Here is a 19,245-nt window from a genome sequence, read left to right on the forward strand (position 1 = left end):
AATGAGGAAGTTTCCCAGGCTAAGAGGAGCAACACAACAAGCCAACGGTCCAGTGTCAGGCAGTCAGTAAACTTTTTGGTTTGTTTTTGCAGTGTTGGTAGCAGCTGGATGAGTTATTTGTTATTCATTGGGGAAAAGAACAACTACTATTCTGATGGCTGAGAAAAACAAATATTATGTCATGTTTGAGACTTATCTTTAAGATAATCTGATAATGTTTTTCCTCCAGTTTCCCATATTCGATGGGAAGCACACTGCCCCCTGCTGGTATGCAGGAGCAGAACATTCCAGCTCCAGTTCCCGGTCACCAGTAGTGTTTTTGTTAAACTTTATGTCGGTGGTTGGTGTGTCTAAGCCATTTAATAACAGCCAAAGTAGGGTTATACAATGCACTTCATAATATATTATCACTAGTTAACTACTCGCTATGAATAGTTGCTTTATGGAAATCCTGAACTCACATCAGGTGGATGTGGAGGCTTTTATATTCACATGCCATTGTTCTCTGAAGACGTTTAAGTGCTGTGCAGCATAGATGATTAACACAGGTCTATTAGGAAGTGGCACTAACAATGTAGCTCTAATACACCAACCCTAACGCTCAATATCCAGCAGAGTGTTGAGGGCGTCATGCGTTACATTTGTTTAGGTGATTAATGAGCAGTCCTCTTCATCATGGGCTGCAGAGAAAAGCGCATCATTCCCATCAGCTTATAAATTGCGGCCTCTCCTGATTTTATGGATGGTGTATATAAGTTACATATAGTGACAAAGAATATGTCCAGTCCAGTGAGAAGTTGAAACACGTGGAACCATGTTGCAACACAGATTGTCTTTACCTGAAGGACATGTGTTTGACTTCATCAGCCCCGCAGCCCCAGAGAGATCGGCAGAGATTACCATTTGCTTGCTCCACAACAAATATTAACATTTCCAATCTGTCGTGTTGTGCTACAGCAAATAGAACCGACACGACCCAGAGAGTGTTAATAAATCATGATTATGAAGCACCATTGGCTGCAGCTTCCCTCGGCAGCCAGTGAATAAACTCCATCCCAGCTTTTGTCTGTGGGCACACCCTGCATGATGATACAAGTCGTTAGGTAATTATACAGCAATTAAGATTCTGATAGAAGAAACAGCAGGTTGGTCCGCCCTCCCTGTGACAAATGACGAACAAGGTGTCTCTAATCAGCTCACTTTGATAGCTCCCCTTGACCTGAACTTATAAGATTCATGAAGAGCTTCAGCCGTCTGTTTGCCTTCTTTTAAGGAGAGCCAGCGGGCCCACAGAACATGACACGCCATCACCTCCGATTTGAAAAAGAAATGTGTAATTTTAACTAGCTTCTTTTACTGATAGTCAGCTATTCAGTACAAGAGTGTCAGAGGACACACACACACACACAAGGCATTTTTGATCCATGACTCAGAGGACACATCATGCTCCATATTAAACGCTCATTCATCATTTGCACTGGGCCTTGTGCCACGTAAATAATTTTTAAATCCTCCTGAGAGGCATGTGTGTGTTTGTGTGTGCACACAGTGACAAAAAGCTGCAAAAAGACGAACCACCATAATTAATAAATGAACAATGTGTTATACAGAGATTCTCATTAAATTACCTGCATCCAGCTGCTTGCTAAAACAACAAATTGCACATCTCCTTGGACGTTTGCCACAGACTTTAAAATCACACTCTGACATCTGGGGTTACTTATAGGAGTAGTGGCATCTTCCTCCTACATGTGCTTAATTCATTTGCACATAGACCCTTAAGTTGGCATGAAGCTATCAAGTCACCAAGCATGCAAAATAAAAATGAGATTTGCAGCTTGAGCAGGAGCCATGTGAGTTCTACCTGCATAGAGGATCCACATCATCAAAGTTGGCTTGAAAATCTGCAAAGTTTTTTCTTTAAGATGCGACACACAAGCTGCAATCTGATGTTAAGCAGGTAAAGAAGTTCTTTAATAACAGATTTTCAACAACACGCTCAACACTTTTTTTTTATCAAGCCTGCCCTGAAAACGTTCTCTTATCTTCTTACAAGAACATGAAAACAAACTGACTTAATTATCTCACCACTCTTACTTTCACATCTACTCTCTGCTCTAAGTTAAATCTCTTGTTGGCACCGAGTACTGTTCACCATAAAAGCACTTAGCATGAAAGAGTGTCGACAACTATATGTTGGAAACTTGTGAAAAGTCTGCACAGAGGAGAAGCAAGGACACAAAGAAACACGTCAAGGTGACTCGGGAGAGCAGGTGCAGTCTTAGCTGAGAGGAAGAAGGAAGCAAGAGAGGCAGCCGAGGGAGTCTGGTGAACAAGAAGAGGCAGTGAGAACAAGTGTGTGTGTGTGTGTGTGTGTGTGTGTGTGGGTATGAGTGAAGAAGACATCCAGATTGAGAAGAGACATAAGAGACACAGGAAATCTGCAAGCAAATTAGACATCATTAGCCAAGAGGTGGTTAACAAGTCTAATTAGGGGGAGAGGAAGGCAGGCAGTGATACCAGACTTGCTTCCGGACTTCAGACACACATGCACACACACACACACACACACACAAACACAGTTATCTAAACACATACACACACATGCACAGAGGCACAAACATAACATGCACTCTCAGCCAAAGCTTCAGGCATCTCTTAACTAGGTCAGATCTCTGAGACTTTAAGTCGGAGGGTAGAAGGGGAGATGGGGTAGGAGAGGAAGAAAGAGAGAGAGATTGAGGAAAGATAAAAGATGGAGGGTGGGACCTTGGATGGGATAGCTCTTGGTAAGATGGAGAGAGTTGTTTAAAGCTGTGAGAGTGAGATAGTGAGGAAGCGACTCGGGGAGAAAAAGAAAGAGCGCATATAGTACACACTTCCAGACACTGGCAGACACAAACACACACACACACACACATAAATAACTGCATAGAGGTTGACTTGTTTACACACCCGACAGCTGCTGTTTTACTTCTGTCATTTATGGAACATTGCCTTTAAGAATCTATAAGAGCACTGCAGCTGCTGTTATTATCTCCCATTAGAAAATGCCATTAAACACACACTCCTAGGTTAGCTGTTACGATAAAGATTAGCTGTGTGAAATGCTGCTGTATTAGTACAGCCATCCAGTTCTCAGTTTGAGTGATGGCTTCCCAGTGCTCCTGAGGGATGACTGAGTTACGTTCCCTTGAAGCAATGAAGACTGAATGTCAGTTGTAGAAAAGCACCGAAAAATGCTTCAGTCAAACAGCCTGCATCTCTCTCTGTTCTGTCATGCCGTCTCAAAGGCGCTGTGACAGAAAATATTGTCTCAACAACCTCTGATGATCTCTCATCTCATGCAACAGACTGAATGCTTCAGAATGGCTCCATATCACACATAACTAGGAGCCCGGAACAATGTTATATAGTACAATACATAAGTAATGATCTCAACTGTTCTGGTAAACAATAAGCACAGTGTGCAGCCAAGAGAGTGGTGATATTGTGCTTATGAGAGGTTGCGATTTTGAATCAATCTGTGAAAGTGTATATTTTGTTCCTCAAGAAAGTCGATGCTACAACTCTTATGGACTGTAATACAGTCTGTGAAAACATAGAGCCGGTTCTGATTTACTGTTCTTCTTGAAAAAGAGATCCAAAGATGTAAAACAGTCCTTCTATGAAGCTGAGGGGGCTTTATATGGCAGATGATGAAAAAAGCTGCAGAAAATAAATGACTTTAAGCTCAAACAATGTCATATCCTACACTTCTTATCATGCTACTTAATAGCTATCTCTGTCACATTGTCACATTGATTGAGATGGTTATATGACATGTACACACAACTACAGTCCATCTTCACCAGAAAAACATAACACCGAGTCCTCGTATATTAAACGTGTGTAATATTTTTACATGCTGCATCCATATGTTCATGAGGGCAGGGACTTCCTCCACATGAGTTTGTGTGTTTTAGGATGATTTACCTAATCCCTCACCCTGTTTTTAATGCTAACCTAATCAATTATTTTTTTAATAGTAATTTAACTTAACCACAGGCGAAAACAAAACAGCTTGTGCTGTAAGGGGGACTCAACCATGGACTCCTGAGTAAAATTGCACGTAACACAACCATCTCTTGACACAGATTGTTGCAGTTGTATTGGTCCCATGAGCTGGACAATAGACATTTGGACCATTATTTTGTCCAAAAGCCTTTGCACACTAAGTCCAATGATTGATGCACATCATAAACTACAAAAGCAAAGTAAGAGAACTGTTTTCCTATCATCTGATGCATAATCATGTCCATGTTGTGCATCACATTGTTGACATCACCGAGAGCTTAGTGAATAAAATGCATTGTGTCACCACAAACTGTACACTGTAAGCAACCAGTTCAAAGTTCAAGGTTTGCTGTAATGACTTGTACTCTGCATCCATATGCTTGCTGTGAAGTGTTTTGCTCTGCACAGAGGGAATGTGCAGTGTTTGCATATACTGTGGCTGTAAACAGCTCAGTACAAAGAAGACATGGTCTAAAATGTTCTGATGGTTCTGTGTTTCTCTGTTGTTCATGTTGTAATAAATTTAGTATGACATGGCTTTGAACCCTTGCTGTCTAAGCTGAGAAACTGCAGTTTAATCATTTGAGATATTATGTTAAATTAAACCAAGGTCCTGCGAAACCACAGCACAGTGTCGGAGTTCTCCTATAAACACAGAATATTCTGCACTTGATTTATGAATTCAATACTTGGAGCTTTTCAACTTCAACTAAAGTCACTGAAACAGAAATGTTGTTGATTAGTTGCCAGCGAAGTGGCACCAAAGTCATTAGGGCTTCCTGAAATTTGCCAAATTTATCTTATTTGAAGACAAATATAGCAACATTACCTGTCTCTGGATCGCAGGTTCCGTGTTGATGGCAGTTGCACGGCACGCATGTGGAGAAAGGCCCTTTGCTTGGGTCTTCGCGGGTAAAACCTGAAGCACATCTCTCACAAAACTGCCCTGTAAAACCCACAGGACAGGAACAAGACTCCACCCAAGGAGCAGGAGGATGGGCAGGGCTGGAGGAGATGAAAGCTGAAGTCAGTCTCACCCCCATGAGCTGCGATGTGTCTGTAGAGGAATGAGAAGAGCTCTGTCATAAACTGATAATTGTTGTCTCACAGGTCTGCTGAAGTTTTTTACGGTACCTGCTTTTCTCTTCTTCAAGCAATGTGTGCAAATGTGTGTGTGTGCTGTATCTCCTTAAGCAGCAGGTTATTAGCATTTGTTGCTAGTGCTGTCCCTCCCTCCCCGTCTCATTACAGGTTCTGGCCTGTGTTTACACTTTACAGTCATACACACACACACACATGCACAGATAATCAGAAATTCATCCACCCACATGGTCATAAATGCCACAGTTAATGCTCACTTGCACGTACATACACACACACACACACATGCCCATGCGCATAGTCAACCAGGGACTCTTTGATACAGCAAATGAATAAATCACTGCAGCAGAGCAAGACGAGGAGGGGTGGGGGTGGTGGGTGTAGACAGGAGACTCAGTGGAGGTATGTCAAACGTGCAGTTCCTGTGGGGTTTCAAGATCCCTTGGTCTTTTCATGAATAGTGATGGGGGCAAGCCATCCTGAACCGAATCCCTCTCACCCTTTAGTGTCTGAACTGCAGCCGCAGAACACAAAATTACTTTTATTCCTTTTGTGTCCAGGTCGATAGAAAGATAGGTGTTGTGCATGTATTACTGTGTAGCACTTGTCAGATCACAACTAAAACATGATCTGAATGGAAAAAAAAACAGCAAGGGGTAAAACAGTGGATGGACCAGGGGAGGGGGCAGACCTTGACTTCTACGAGTCATTCCTTGACTAGTGATGAAACCCAGTTCATTTGCACCTCTGAGGGATCATCAGTAGTCAAAGCTCATGTCCTCTTCCCTTTCTCTGGGGCTCGTCTTAGCTCCTACCCTTTCCTCACCGATTCTATTAGCTCATTCGGCTGCGGTAAATGTGCAATTAAAACAGTTTTCAGACATTGAATGCCATATTTCAGTTAATTAAGGACATTTCATTTTTAAGTCACGCTGTGCAACTTCCCTCCATCAATCCTTTCTCCAAGGAACCTCGTCAGAGCAGTCGAGACTTGGAATGGCTCACTGCAGCCCAGGAGTCTGTGACAATTTAAGGTCTCTTTAGGTACTTGTACATTAAGCCATTAAGACATTGATTTCTCATAAATTTTTAATACAGCCACGGGTCCCTTTTTTAAAACTCCCATTTCTGTGGAGCAGAAAGTCAGAGGTCTGTAATGTGCCTGCTGTCAAAGCGGTCTAAAGACAATGCTGTCATTAACAGAATACAGACTCTCGGCGGTGCAGGGAGAAATTTAAAGGAGAATGTGAGAGGGAGGAAGGAGAAAGATGAGAGGACAGCTTTATGGGGTTTTGATATTAAAGTCTGCTGTACAGCCTGCAGCAATAAGACCCCTCCAACACTGTTTGACAACCATTTCAAGACAAATCATTAACAGAGTCCCCCCCCCCCCCCCCCCCCCCCTTATGTGCAATAGATGCAGTGTAAACTGTGTGCTTGACTTGAGGCACGTTCATGTGGGTGGGTACAGAAAACGCCTGTGCCTGTGTCTGGGCACGTGCACAAGAGTGTGTGTGTGTGTGTGTGTGTGTGTGTGTGTGTGTGTGTCACAACGACTGCACTGAGCAACTAATTAAAATGGTGTAAGTAAGTGTGAGAGAGCTGGTGGTTTTGGCCAGCTGTTCTGTCTTCTCAGTGCTCTAATCCACCGTAATGCCTCTCAGATCCTGCCTGTTCATTACAGTACACAGAGTATCAGACTTTGCAGGAGGAAGGACATGATAAAAATAAAAGGTGGATTTGAAGAAGTAGTTACAAACATCTGGGAATAAATGTTTTTTTTATTAGTTTTCTTTTCTTAACTAGATCAGGAACAATTTCCTGAACAAACACATTGTTTTAGCTGCTATCTTTGCTGCAGCTTTGTCTAATTTAAATGTATTTTTTTTAATTAGGAAAAATGGAAGTGGAATCATTCTGCGGCACTTTAAACCCCTGCTGGTATTGTTTGTAAATTACAATAACAATTAAACCATGTTTATTGTGTATTTTCTACTCTCAAAGATATTCATGCACACAACCACACACACACACAATTTTAGGTGTTCAGGAGAAATGTAATATATGCATCCTAAAAGAAAAATTATTTTTTTTGCACAAACTTACAGTTGATTCCTCCAGCATTGCTGATTTTAAGGGCTGTCAGGTTGTAAAGGAGACGTTGGAACTCAAAGGCAGACAGCTGAGGTTCAAATTTCTTCTCATTTTCATCCAGCCTGTCGAATGAGAGGACAGGAAACATATAATTTATGTTATATTTGTGCAGCGCAAGCATAACCAACCACAAACATTACCAGAACATACTACCGGAACAAAAACATGTTGTTTGTGCAGCAGTTTTATTAACACTCAGTGTGGCGATGAAGCCATTCATTTTCCTACAAACGAATTTCCTGTCTCACATGTGCTTGATTTTTGATCTAAAGCCCAACCAGCAGACACATAAAAAAAATGTAAATGTGCTGACTCCAATATAAATTCAGGGTCTTGATCACTGAGGTTTGCCATCTGCTGAAGGATGTTCTGCGGAGCCAGGCAGCAGCACAGCTGACATCTGCCTGTTTTTACTCTCCGCATCATGCGTTCTTTCTGTCTTCATGACAGGTTGCTGCGTCAGCTCCACACACAGGTGATGTTGTGTTATGAAATTTTCTCCCACTGGTGTGTGAAAGTCCCGGAGGTGAGCGGCATTAAGAAACACTGGATCTTCATGCATGCATTGTGATTTTTATTGATGATGATCATGCTAGTATGCGACTACACCTGCTTAATAACAGTATTCGCATTGTTCACAAGTCCCTCAATGGAAATGGAAATTTTGCTATTGTTAGCATTTAGCTGAAAGGATTACTGTGCCTCCACAGAGCCAGCATAGCTATGAAATGCTTGTTTAAATATTAATAAAGGCATTTGTTATAAACATCATTTAAGAATAGACTTTAAATCCTTTAGTTTGTTAACCATATCAGCATGAGCCAGGCCTTTTATGTCAGCATTCACTGGCCTCTGTTTTATTAGGTCAATTGTTCCCAGCATGACATTTTCAGGATGCTTTATTTGGTGCAAAGCCTTTGCATTCACATTTATACCATGTAGCCTATATATGTGTGTGTGTGTGTGTGTATTCCAGGCTGGCCACACACACACTCTCTCTCTCTCTCTTGTTGCGGCGGGTCCTTGTTCCCTGGCCTGACATGTAGGCACAGTAATAAAGAGAGGCAATTACAAACTGGGCCTCAAAGCCATGGTAATGGAGCTGGTCAGACAGCGATAAGCAGAGTGTGCATGAAAGTGAACAAACTCCCAGTCATGCGTTCCCTATGGAGCGTCAGTGTCCCTTTTAATCAGCACCAAGCAGAGCACGGAGAGCCACGCTGTAATTAAGCCCGTTCCACGGAGGATGAGAAGAGATCATCAGGAGAGAAAAGCCCAAAAGAATAGTGGATACACTCAAGGACACACACAAACACACGAGTACTCTCACAGAGAGAGAGAGCGAGAGAGGGGACAGATAGAGATACAAGGTGAGAAAGAAAGCAGGAGGGAACCTGTGTGAAACAGAGAAAGGTCCTAAAAGAGTGTGAATGTGCCCTAATCAGACTATATATTAAAGGTTCCTTCCTTTAAAAGGGTCTGCAGTCAGCCAAATTTTGGGGCCTACATGAGTTATACAAAAAAAAATTAACGTTGCACCCTGAAGTATAAATTTATAACCGTAAATTTCAGCTTTTACAAATATCAAAATACACCACATGACCATCATGCTTACAGGCTGTCTCTTGTCATCTCCATCATCACTTGGTTTAAAGATGTGTTTTGGCTCAATACCACAGGAGTTGATGTATAATTAATAAATCATAGGTTCAGCCAGGATCATAGTGACTCTGTCTTTCTCCCTGTTTACTGGCTCCTTCACCTATAGCATAACTTTGGCAGCGTTGGCTGTTTTCTGTTCAATATATTTAGCTGGCCCTGATCTATGATCAAAGTCAGTGCATTTTCAAAACATGACAGAACTGAGCTTGGTGCCAGATGGACCACGTGCCCACGCTGCTCTGCTTCCTGCTGCAGAGAAGCGTGTACCTTTCACTGTCGTCTTTTTACTGTGGGACATTTTTTGGCAGTTATCAGTGAACAACTGATGATGATTGACTCACTGTTTGCAGAACATTTATTGCCCGATTAAAAAAAGAAGAAGAAACTGAGCGTCTGAGTGTTTCCTTATGGCATAAATATTATGCTCGCATGCTGCAGATGAACACATACAGCTACAAGTCTGGCAATAAAACCTCCCCGCCCACTGATTTCAAGGGAACAGAAAGTGAACAGAGGGAACATCAGAGAGAAGAGTGCTTGCTACCTTATATAAGCCGTTCACCTCTTCCTCTCATCAATTCCCTCTGCCTGAATCCCCGAGCTCCCATACATTCCTTCTTCATCTGATTCTGAAATGATCTCTGCATCAGGTGGGAGCACAAAGCCACTTAACAGGTTAACATATTTACCATCTATGAAGCAGATGCTGTCAGTCAAGTGTGTGTGTATGTGTGTGTGTGTACTCATGTTTATTTATGCCTCCACATGCCTTTAGCAAAACACTTAGAAAAACATGTATTCCCATTTTGGAAACACAATTATTTTTAATGTCTGTGATGCATCTGATTGTTGCGAATAAGAAATGCAAAATATGTGTTGGTGTGTGTGTGTGTGTGTGTGTCCATGAAAGGAGACAGAGGAAATGAATTAATAGCAAAGTGAATCTTTCCTGGGAAGTGTAATGAGATCTGTGGAGAACTTCTCCAGAGAACATTTAATGACAGACTCTGTGCTCTACTGCATTTCAGAGAGGGGGGACCAATGAGCTCCTTTAGCCAGAGCTCTTGGTGCTATGGGGAAACTCATTACTGCTGCACAGACACCGAAGAGAGGCAGAGGAAGTATCTGGAGGAGAGAAAAAGCCACAAGCTGTGTCCAAATTGGGTGGGTGGATGCTGTGATGGAGCAGGCAAAGAAGAGGTGCTGTTTGCTGCGTTAAGGCCATGGTGACTCTGTTCCATAATAAGATTACACACGAAGCACTGATGCATCCAAGAGCTGTAAGTTAAATTTACCGTCCAAAAAAGGTGGCATCATGTCAACCGATGGGCAAGAGTCAGAAGTAAACCTGGGACATGATCAATGGTCAGGTCTAATAACATTTTTAAAAATTAAATAAAGCAGATAAAGGCTGAGTAAAGATATTTCCCCGAGGAGTTAGAGGGGACCAAACAGAGCTTCAAGGAAAATAGACCTAAACTTATAATGTGGATAAATATATTTCTAAACTACTTTGCGACTGCTGTTTCATCTGCATCCAACTATAAACAGGTTACAATGATAATGCTTTCCTTTTAAAGCTCATGCTGTTAAGGATTCACATCAAGGACTCTTCATAGGTAAGATGGGTTCTTTTGAGGCCAGAAAATTTAGTGTGCATGTTTACATTTTTAGCATTATCCCACCTTATTGTGTACAGAGGACTGTGGGTGTTTTGACAAGGCAGATGGTCCGCAGAGCATCTATGAAATTGTCCTGAATGAATTGGAAAATGTAGACCTTGGATCAGTCCTCCATTAGGTCGTGTCATGAAGCATCATGGAAATTAAGCCTAGAAAGCATCCTTCTTAGATAGATGATTAGATGTTTAGATCTATCAGTCTTCATTCCAGGCTGTAAACAGGGTAATTTGGTTCTTTAATATGGATGACTCAGCCCCAAGTGTTTATTCAATTCAATTCACCATCAAAGCCGAAATTGCCAACAATCACAGATGGATGAACTGTTCCCTGCATCCATTGAACTCGCTCTGTCCAACTATTGCAGCTTTAGTCATATCAATGCTGTGACCTGTAGCTTTTCTTCTTGTAATGCAACACATGACTTCTTTTGTCTTTCCGCAGCAGCCGACAGGCAGCCATTCTCCCCAACACTGTTACACTGTGATCCAATGAGTACGTGGAGACTCTACAGGGCTGTTTTGAGCTAATAGACCAGAACATGGTCTACAGAGCACACCGAGAGGACAATGCAAGGCTCCCTTGCTACATAACATGTCAATTTCCATGTGGATCCTTCAATTCAAATTTTTTTAACTGCTTTCTTTGATTTACTTTCAGGAAAACAAAGACAATTAAATCCCAGCTTAGGGAAAAAGAGGGCTTCCAGGGCTGGCTACTGGGAGGAAGTAAAGTTGGTCTGTGGGTGCTGAGGAGGAGAATTAAAGATAGAAACACACGGGCAGAATTGAAGACAAATTGCAACAAAACAGTGTGAAGGAGGTGCTGAGTGGGATGAGAAGGATTACTGGCTGCAAGACGACGAGCCAACAGGGGGAAGACAACAAAAATAGAAAGAATGACTTAAGCCTGTTTTTGAACAGGTTCATTGTGGAGACCAGGCCAGCTGCACCCACTATCCCAGCTGACTGGTCTAATGAGATCCCTGCACAAACAATGTGACTGATTAGACTGCCGCTTCCCCACAGGCTGCCACACGGAAGGAAGAAGGCAAGAAGGAAGTCTTGGTGGTGCAAGGGGAACTGTGGAAAGTCAAAGGTGAGAAGAATTCCAACAAACACAGCTAAGGGTTTTGTATTGGCAACAAATTGGACTGGTCTGGGAAGTATCATGAGACGTAAGAAAAAGCTGTAGGTGAAATGTGTCGGAAATGTGTGCAAACGGTGACAGCCATGTTGGTGTTGGTGGGCAAAGTGAGCAATATTTCACACAAAACTGACATGAAACTGTACTTTATCTTCAAGATGGACAGGATCTGGATTTGTATATAGCTATCTTAGGGCAGGGCCAAGGTTTCCTGAAAAAAAAATATGCAACTCATTGCCTAATTTAACCCTCATGTGTTGTTCGGGACATTTTTGTCCTCTGAGAGAAATTTTTCTGTTTATTTTGGCCATAACTTTGTCAATATGTGGACAAATTGAATCATTTTTCCTCAATAAGCTTAATTTTACATAAATTTTGTTAATATGATTTTAAAATTTTTCATAGGTCAACGGTACACTGTGGGCAAATTTTACCCCCTAATGTGTTGTTCGGGGACAAAAATGTCCCCTAACTTTAACGGTTTTAAAAATATATTAGATAAATATTTTTTTGAAATTTTTTTGCATAGACCTTTTAATTAACTTCAGTTCTAATCAACAGTAGTGAAAAAATCATTTTCCCCCAGGATTTTAACCCTTTAATCACCAATTTTATAAGGGGTGGTGCTGAAAATTGAAAAAAAAAACACAAAATGGCTCATTTTTAATAGAAAAGGTGAATGTGGACTGGATTCTTTTGAACCTTTATTACAGTCTTGGTCATGTCAAACATCAGTAAAAAAATTGACTTTATTGCATTATTAGTTTTTGCACAGCACTGGATTTTCTTTTTTTCTCCCATTTTGTCCCATAGACTTACATTATAAACACACTTTTTTTGACTGCACAGCCATGGCACTAAGTAATCATGCATTCTTGATTGTTGGTGGTTTACCCTGTTGGTAGGAGGTAACATTTGTGATTTTTACAGTTAACAACTTAATTACCATATTAACCCTTTACCTGCAGGCCTGTGCTCATGTAGTGTAGTTTCTGGCTTGTATATGGAGTTATAGGGAGTATTTTAGCACATAATTGTGTGTCTACACACTGTGTGTGTATGTTAGAGAGGAAGAGAGCCATTTGCACACTGTCAGGGAAGGAAAGTCAGGAAAATAAAGTTACTAAGTAAGTGAAGTGTACCTAATTCAGACGTACAACGGCGATGCATAAGCATGTAAAATGAAAACATCTAGGAGTTCTGGCGTCTGAAGTTGTGGATGGGTAAAATAGCTGTTTTTTTGTTTTTTTTTAGCTTTCGGAAAACACGTCCTCCAGTAGGGTGACTTTACTTTTAGGTTAGTGTCTCAGTTGAGATCACTGAATTATTCTAAGTGAAGTCTAAGTGCCCCTTTTCCATGGTGTGTTGCGCTCCACACGACCATACGTACATGTGCATGTTACTAACTAGACACCATAGATAGATAACTTGATAACATAATAAATAATCATTGACTAACCAAATCTAATCTACAGTTTAGTCCCCTACTAAAATTAGTATTAAAAGTAGTTTAGTAAAGTAAAGTAAAGTAAATTTGTTGCAGCCCTAAAAGTAAGTGACGGGCCCTTTGATGCTGAGAGGTTCAGAATAAGCAAAACAAAAACACTAGTGGACTTGCATGCATCCTCCTGGTCATTTAATGGTGACAAGAGCAGCAAGCAGCATGAAGAGAGGATTCACCTGTGCATGAGTGAAGGATTCACTTGTGAACGAATGAAGGATTCGCTTGTGAACAAGTGACGGATCTACTTGACGGTGACGGTGCAGCCTTCACAGCTTCACAGCCTGGCCCTTCATAGAGCCAGGCTGCACAATCATTTCCAGAGATTGTGCACAAGTGAATCCTCTCTTCATGTTGCTTTCTGCTCTTCTCACCATCAAATGACCACAAGGTCACATGTAAGACCACTTGCCTTTTTGTTTTGTTTAGTCTGCACCTGTAGACATCAAAGGGCCACACGTGCATAGCAACACTTTCTTTGTTTTTGTTTACTATGAAGACTCTGTGGTTGTGTGTACTCACAGACAACAAGATCAGTGTGCAAATGGCTCTCTTCCTCTCTAACATACACACACAGTGTGTAGACACACAATTATGTGCTAAAATACTCCCTATAACTCCATATACAAGCCAGAAACTACACTACATGAGCACAGCCCTGCAGGTAAAGGGTTAATATGGTAATTAAGTTGTTAACTGTAAAAATCCCAAATGTTACCTCCTACCAACAGGGTAAACCACCAACAATCAAGAATGCATGATTATGTAGTGCCATGGCTGTGCAGTCAAAAAAAGTGTGTTTATAATGTAAGTCTATGGGACAAAATGGGAGAAAAAAAGAAAATCCAGTGCTGTGCAAAAACTAATAATGCAATAAAGTCAATTTTTTTACTGATGTTTGACATGACCAAGACTGTAATAAAGGTTCAAAAGAATCCAGTCCACATTCACCTTTTCTATTAAAAATGAGCCATTTTGTGTGTTTTTTTTTCAATTTTCAGCACCACCCCTTATAAAATTGGTGATTAAAGGGTTAAAATCCTGGGGGAAAATGATTTTTTCACTACTGTTGATTAGAACTGAAGTTAATGAAAAGGTCTATGCAAAAAAAATTCAAAAATATATTTATCTAATATATTTTTAAAACCGTTAAAGTTAGAGGACGTTTTTGTCCCCGAACAACACATTAGGGAGAAAAAAAGAAAATCCAGTGCTGTGCAAAAACTAATAATGCAATCAAGTCAATTTTTTTACTGATGTTTGACATGACCAAGACTGTAATAAAGGTTAAAAAGAATCCAGTCCACATTCACCTTTTCTATTAAAAATGAGCCATTTTGTGGTTTTTTTTTCAATTTTCAGCACCACCCCTTATAAAATTGGTGATTAAAGGGTTAAAATCCTGGGGGAAAATGATTTTTTCACTACTGTTGATTAGAACTGAAGTTAATTAAAAGGTCTATGCAAAAAAATTTCAAAAAAATATTTATCTAATATATTTTTAAAACCGTTAAAGTTAGGGGACGTTTTTGTCCCCGAACAACACATTAGGGTAGTGTTTGCGAACAATGCATGAGGGTTAAATGGAATAATAAAAAACCCTATGGCAGCTTTCCAAAAGTGGGGCTGAAACATCTCAGTTGCCGCATTATAGGTCATAAGACCCACCTCCTCCATCTTAGGGAAATATTTTTTTTCCAAAGATGATTTATTGCTTATTAGCTATCATGCCAATCTGTTTGTGTGCTCATTCTTTCAATATGTTTGTATTGTTGGATAAAAGTAGGAAGTGACATCACAGTCAGCAGGCAATGGAGCAGCTAAATGATGCAGCTTCATCTCTTGACCTCTATTGTGCAGACTGGTTCCAAGATGGCATCTTTCTCTAACATACTTTGGCACTTGTTTCTCATAGAACATCCTTGTATGTTGTCCAATGGAACTGATGCGACCTTTCTATGTGGAACTGGTAACCAGTGGCTGTAATTGTTCCTTCTGTTCATCCTGAATGTGAACAGACCCCGTTCACGTTCTATAACAAAAACTCCATTATAGCTGAACTATTACACTGGACGCTGTGGACCAATGTAGCTATTACACATCACTCTTCTTTAGAGTCAGCAGGGACAGAGGGGACAATAACAGAGATCCCAGAAAACCTGTCCTTTTATTCAACTGCATCATTACCTGGGAATAAAGAAAACCAACAAAAAAAGAAAGAAAGAAAAATCTCACCTTGGATTTTAGATGCTTACTCAAACAAGCTGAGGGTCATAAAGTAAAAAAAGAAAAAGAAAAAAAAGCTGGCTAGCACAAGCGATTCAATCAGTGCTCTGTCTCAGTTTCCAAATAGAGATACTAATCAACTGTCTGCAACACAAACAACATAATATAATCTAACCGAGAGATACCAGGAAAACAAAAACAGCAGACTGCCGGCTACAATAATGTAAACACCATCAGCTCTGTGTGATCCGAGCTGTGACACAGCTTGATTTTGATTGCTGCTATCTTTATCACAACATCCAACCTCTGATTGCTACAGTATTCAAAAAGGTGCTGCTTCCTTCCAGTCATACTGCAAACTACCTGCAAGGTCTAAATGATATAGAGCATTAAAAGCGAGCAGCAGAAGTAAGGCCACAACAATATATGAAATTTCTCTGAGTTTATATTCATCTGTATATTCTTCTGAGCATAAATGGGATTTGATTGCAAGTGTGCCTCTACATGTCAGTGTGGGAGGCTACTTAATGCATAATACAGAAACTACTCAGACATTTAAAGCTCCAGCTGTTAACAGCAAAGTGCTGCAGTATAGGTCAGAAATGTTTTAACTCAAACTTTGCCATTAACTCAGTCAAACTGTGGCATGTGGGCCGCAGCTATCCATGCCGTACACATGCAGTGTATAAGCTTTTGTTGGACCACACAAACTGAAACTCCTCTCCCAGTGAGTTTCACTTCTTAAGGGTACTTAGAGGTGTCACACAGAGTTATTAGCCATGTCATTATCAGTTTAAATAACACATATTTGCATTTAATGCTGCATATTATCAGATATAATGACATTTCTGTTTTTAAATCAAAAAACCTTCTCTGAAGTTGCACACCTTAAAAGAAAATGAAAAACCCCTGTTGGTACCTTTACCAAGATCACAGTGTTAACATTGTTTAACTGATAATATATATGTAAATAGCTTGTCATTCGGGGACATATTGCATGTCAAGCTATTTTGTTTTAGGCCAAAAAATGACGTTGGGAGGCTAGGGCTAAGGCTAAGGATAGCAGCTGCCCTTTATTGATACTCAGTGAGAATTACACATCACAAAATATGTAGTAACAGCATGCAACGTGATGTTGCAAAGTAACGATAAGCCAAGAATTTGTGGTAATATTGTTGTTAGTGCTCTCTCTGCTGTGGTGAAATCTCCCAGATATAGAGTGATCGGGACAAGCATTGCCCACTTTTTGCAGGTACTGTTGACTCACTTTTGCAGTTTCCAAGGACAACTTCTCAGATGATTGGGTGTACAGATTTATCTGTGGCTGCTTGTATCTAATTTCAAGCCCCAGTGTTGGCATATCAAGCTGCCAAGGGACCACTCTCCTCATACTGCACCTCCAGGCCATGGACCTACCCTGCACTCCATCTCCTGCTCTGCATGTTGTCACTATAATCCACTTAGCTCTCCTTTCCTCGCTATGACCTGGTCATCCTTCCAGGCAGACCCCCTTCCTCTGCCTCCAGGAGCTTAATAGCAGAGTGACCTCCCTGCTCAGACTTTTACAAGCTTCTTCTGTTAGAGGAGTACCTCATATGCCCTCTCTCTCTCTCTCTCTCTCTCTCGCTCGCTCGCTCTCTCACTCAATATATTCCAGAAACTTTCCAGGACTAATGTCTTTCTTCACACGACATTTTTTTTGTCCTAATTCACCTCTATTTCACATCATTTTTGGGTCATAAGAATTTAAGTGCAAGTTAGGCTGTTTTCTCCATCGGAATCACTTTCTTGAACTTTTGGTACCGTTCCACCGCTGCATATATTTTATGTCACTCCAGGTAAGACCATCTGCTAAATGTATAAATGTAAAAATGGAAATGTAATGCCGCTTCGCTGTGCCTGCCAGATCTACATGACAGCCAGCGCATGAAGGAGCTTGCTCATCACTACATTCATATCTTGACACTCTGCTGGGACCCTGACAGCAAAGTCAACGTTACGTGGGTGAGCTGTGATCAGTACACGGGTGTCCTGGATAGTCTGTACCCTGCGGACTCTAAATATACTGTAGCAAGGAACAAGGCACAGATGCAGAGGAAAACAAACAATCCTGACATCCAGGCAAAAGCTTTGGTATTTTCCAGAGAGACTCAAGACAACAACAACAACAATCCACATGCACACATGCCTGCTTATGTGTACCTGACAAAGAAGGAGTGCCGGGGTGTGAGGCCGGGGTCATGGTTGAGCAGTGGTGGGGATGAGAGGTCAGCGGACACGGTGATTCCCGAGCCTTGGAGGAGCAGGGTGACGTGGTCGGGGAGTAGCTCGGCGGTCTCGGAGGTGAAGGTGATGGAGAGAAGCTGGCCATAGCTATAGACTTGGTGCCCCAGGAATTTCTCTGGTAGGGGGTGGAGGAGGGGCAGAGGTCAGGTGTTAGAGAGGTGAGGAGAGTCAGCTTTATAATTGAAACCTGGACCAGCTTTGTGCCATCAATGCTGTAAACACAGATGGGAATGTGTGTCTAAGAGTGTTGTGCTGAATAAGTATTTATTTTGGGGGTTCACTTCTGCCTGAGCCTCTCTAAAACAGTCTGTGTGTATAAATGAGGGCAGTGTGGTACAGGCTTTTGGAGCTCCTGTGGAGCACTGCAGGAGTCTACGTGTACATACCCACCCTCTCATCTTTGGCTCCTTACAGCACATTAACGGGACTTCAAAGATTTTAGATACCACAAGACGCCCTCCCTTAAAACTGGCTAAAGAAGGAACACACAGGAGAAAAAATCTTACCCACCCTCTTTATGGAAATGTGAAGCTTACTGCTGTCTAACTAAACTCAGTAACACAATTAATTGGAAGATATTGTTTACTTGTGGCTGGTTATTGACCTAATTTGACTTTCCAATATGAAAAAAATGGAAACACAAAGACAGACAAGGGCTGATTTTAGCTGTTAAAAAGCGTAGCAGAGGATGAAACTTCATATGATCCAACAGAATACAGACATTATTTACACACACTGTGGTCCAGAACACAAAAATTCAATCATTCTATAAATCAGTAATTATATTTTAATTTAAATATATAAAGTTATTGATTCTGAATTTACATGGCCATTAGAAAAAAAGGCTTCAGTAAAAGACAGTAGAAAGAAAAAGCAAAATCAATGACTTTCTATTTGATTGACAGCCCTATAAAAATGAAAACAATTCAAGGTTATTGTAGAAGGTCCTGCCTCAGTTATGCTTCAAAAACAAAACATAACAAAAGAACCGCGTTGTCGTTCTACACCAGCTCTGGATGAGTGAGTGGACAAACCTGACAGGTTGCACGCTTGGTTGCCATCTTGTTTTGAGCGTAATCGTGTGTGAAGTACATCCTGAGCTGTTCGGGGGGTTGAGAGGGCGATGGACTTGAGTGGATGATTTCACTTGTGAGAGGGCCCCGGCGTCATTCAGAGCAATTCAACTGTCTGATCATTTAATCTCTGTTCAAGCAGGAGCCGGCTGTTATTATCTCTGCCGTGCCCTATAGCGTGAGCGTCAGCGTGGCGTCTGCAGCCATATTAATCAGTGTTTATATATGGCCGGTGTTTGACCTGGCATCCTGGATTGAGGTGTTTGTCTGCAGTTGGTAATGTATTTCTTAGTGGTGTGCTCAACAAGTATGTTATTATTTTTTTGGGGAAAAAAAAAACACAATAGCTCTCAGCTTTTTC

The 19,245-nt window shown here is 41.1% G+C and overlaps 1 protein-coding gene across 1 annotated transcript in view; it reads right to left on the minus strand.

Moving 5' to 3' along the window:
* Positions 1 to 19,245, minus strand: part of lamc3 (laminin, gamma 3) — an 88,125-nt gene that overhangs the window by 20,269 nt on the left and 48,611 nt on the right. The window contains exons 10-12 of the mRNA XM_028418453.1: positions 17,728 to 17,926; positions 7,264 to 7,373; positions 4,886 to 5,113 (exon numbers count right to left, since the gene is read on the minus strand). Coding sequence (XP_028274254.1) covers positions 4,886 to 5,113; positions 7,264 to 7,373; positions 17,728 to 17,926 — 537 coding nt within the window. The remainder of the gene's footprint in view (positions 1 to 4,885; positions 5,114 to 7,263; positions 7,374 to 17,727; positions 17,927 to 19,245) is intronic.

Source organism: Parambassis ranga, chromosome 12 (genome assembly GCF_900634625.1).
Source record: "Parambassis ranga chromosome 12, fParRan2.1, whole genome shotgun sequence".
In the NCBI taxonomy this organism is placed as follows: Eukaryota; Metazoa; Chordata; class Actinopteri; family Ambassidae; genus Parambassis; species Parambassis ranga.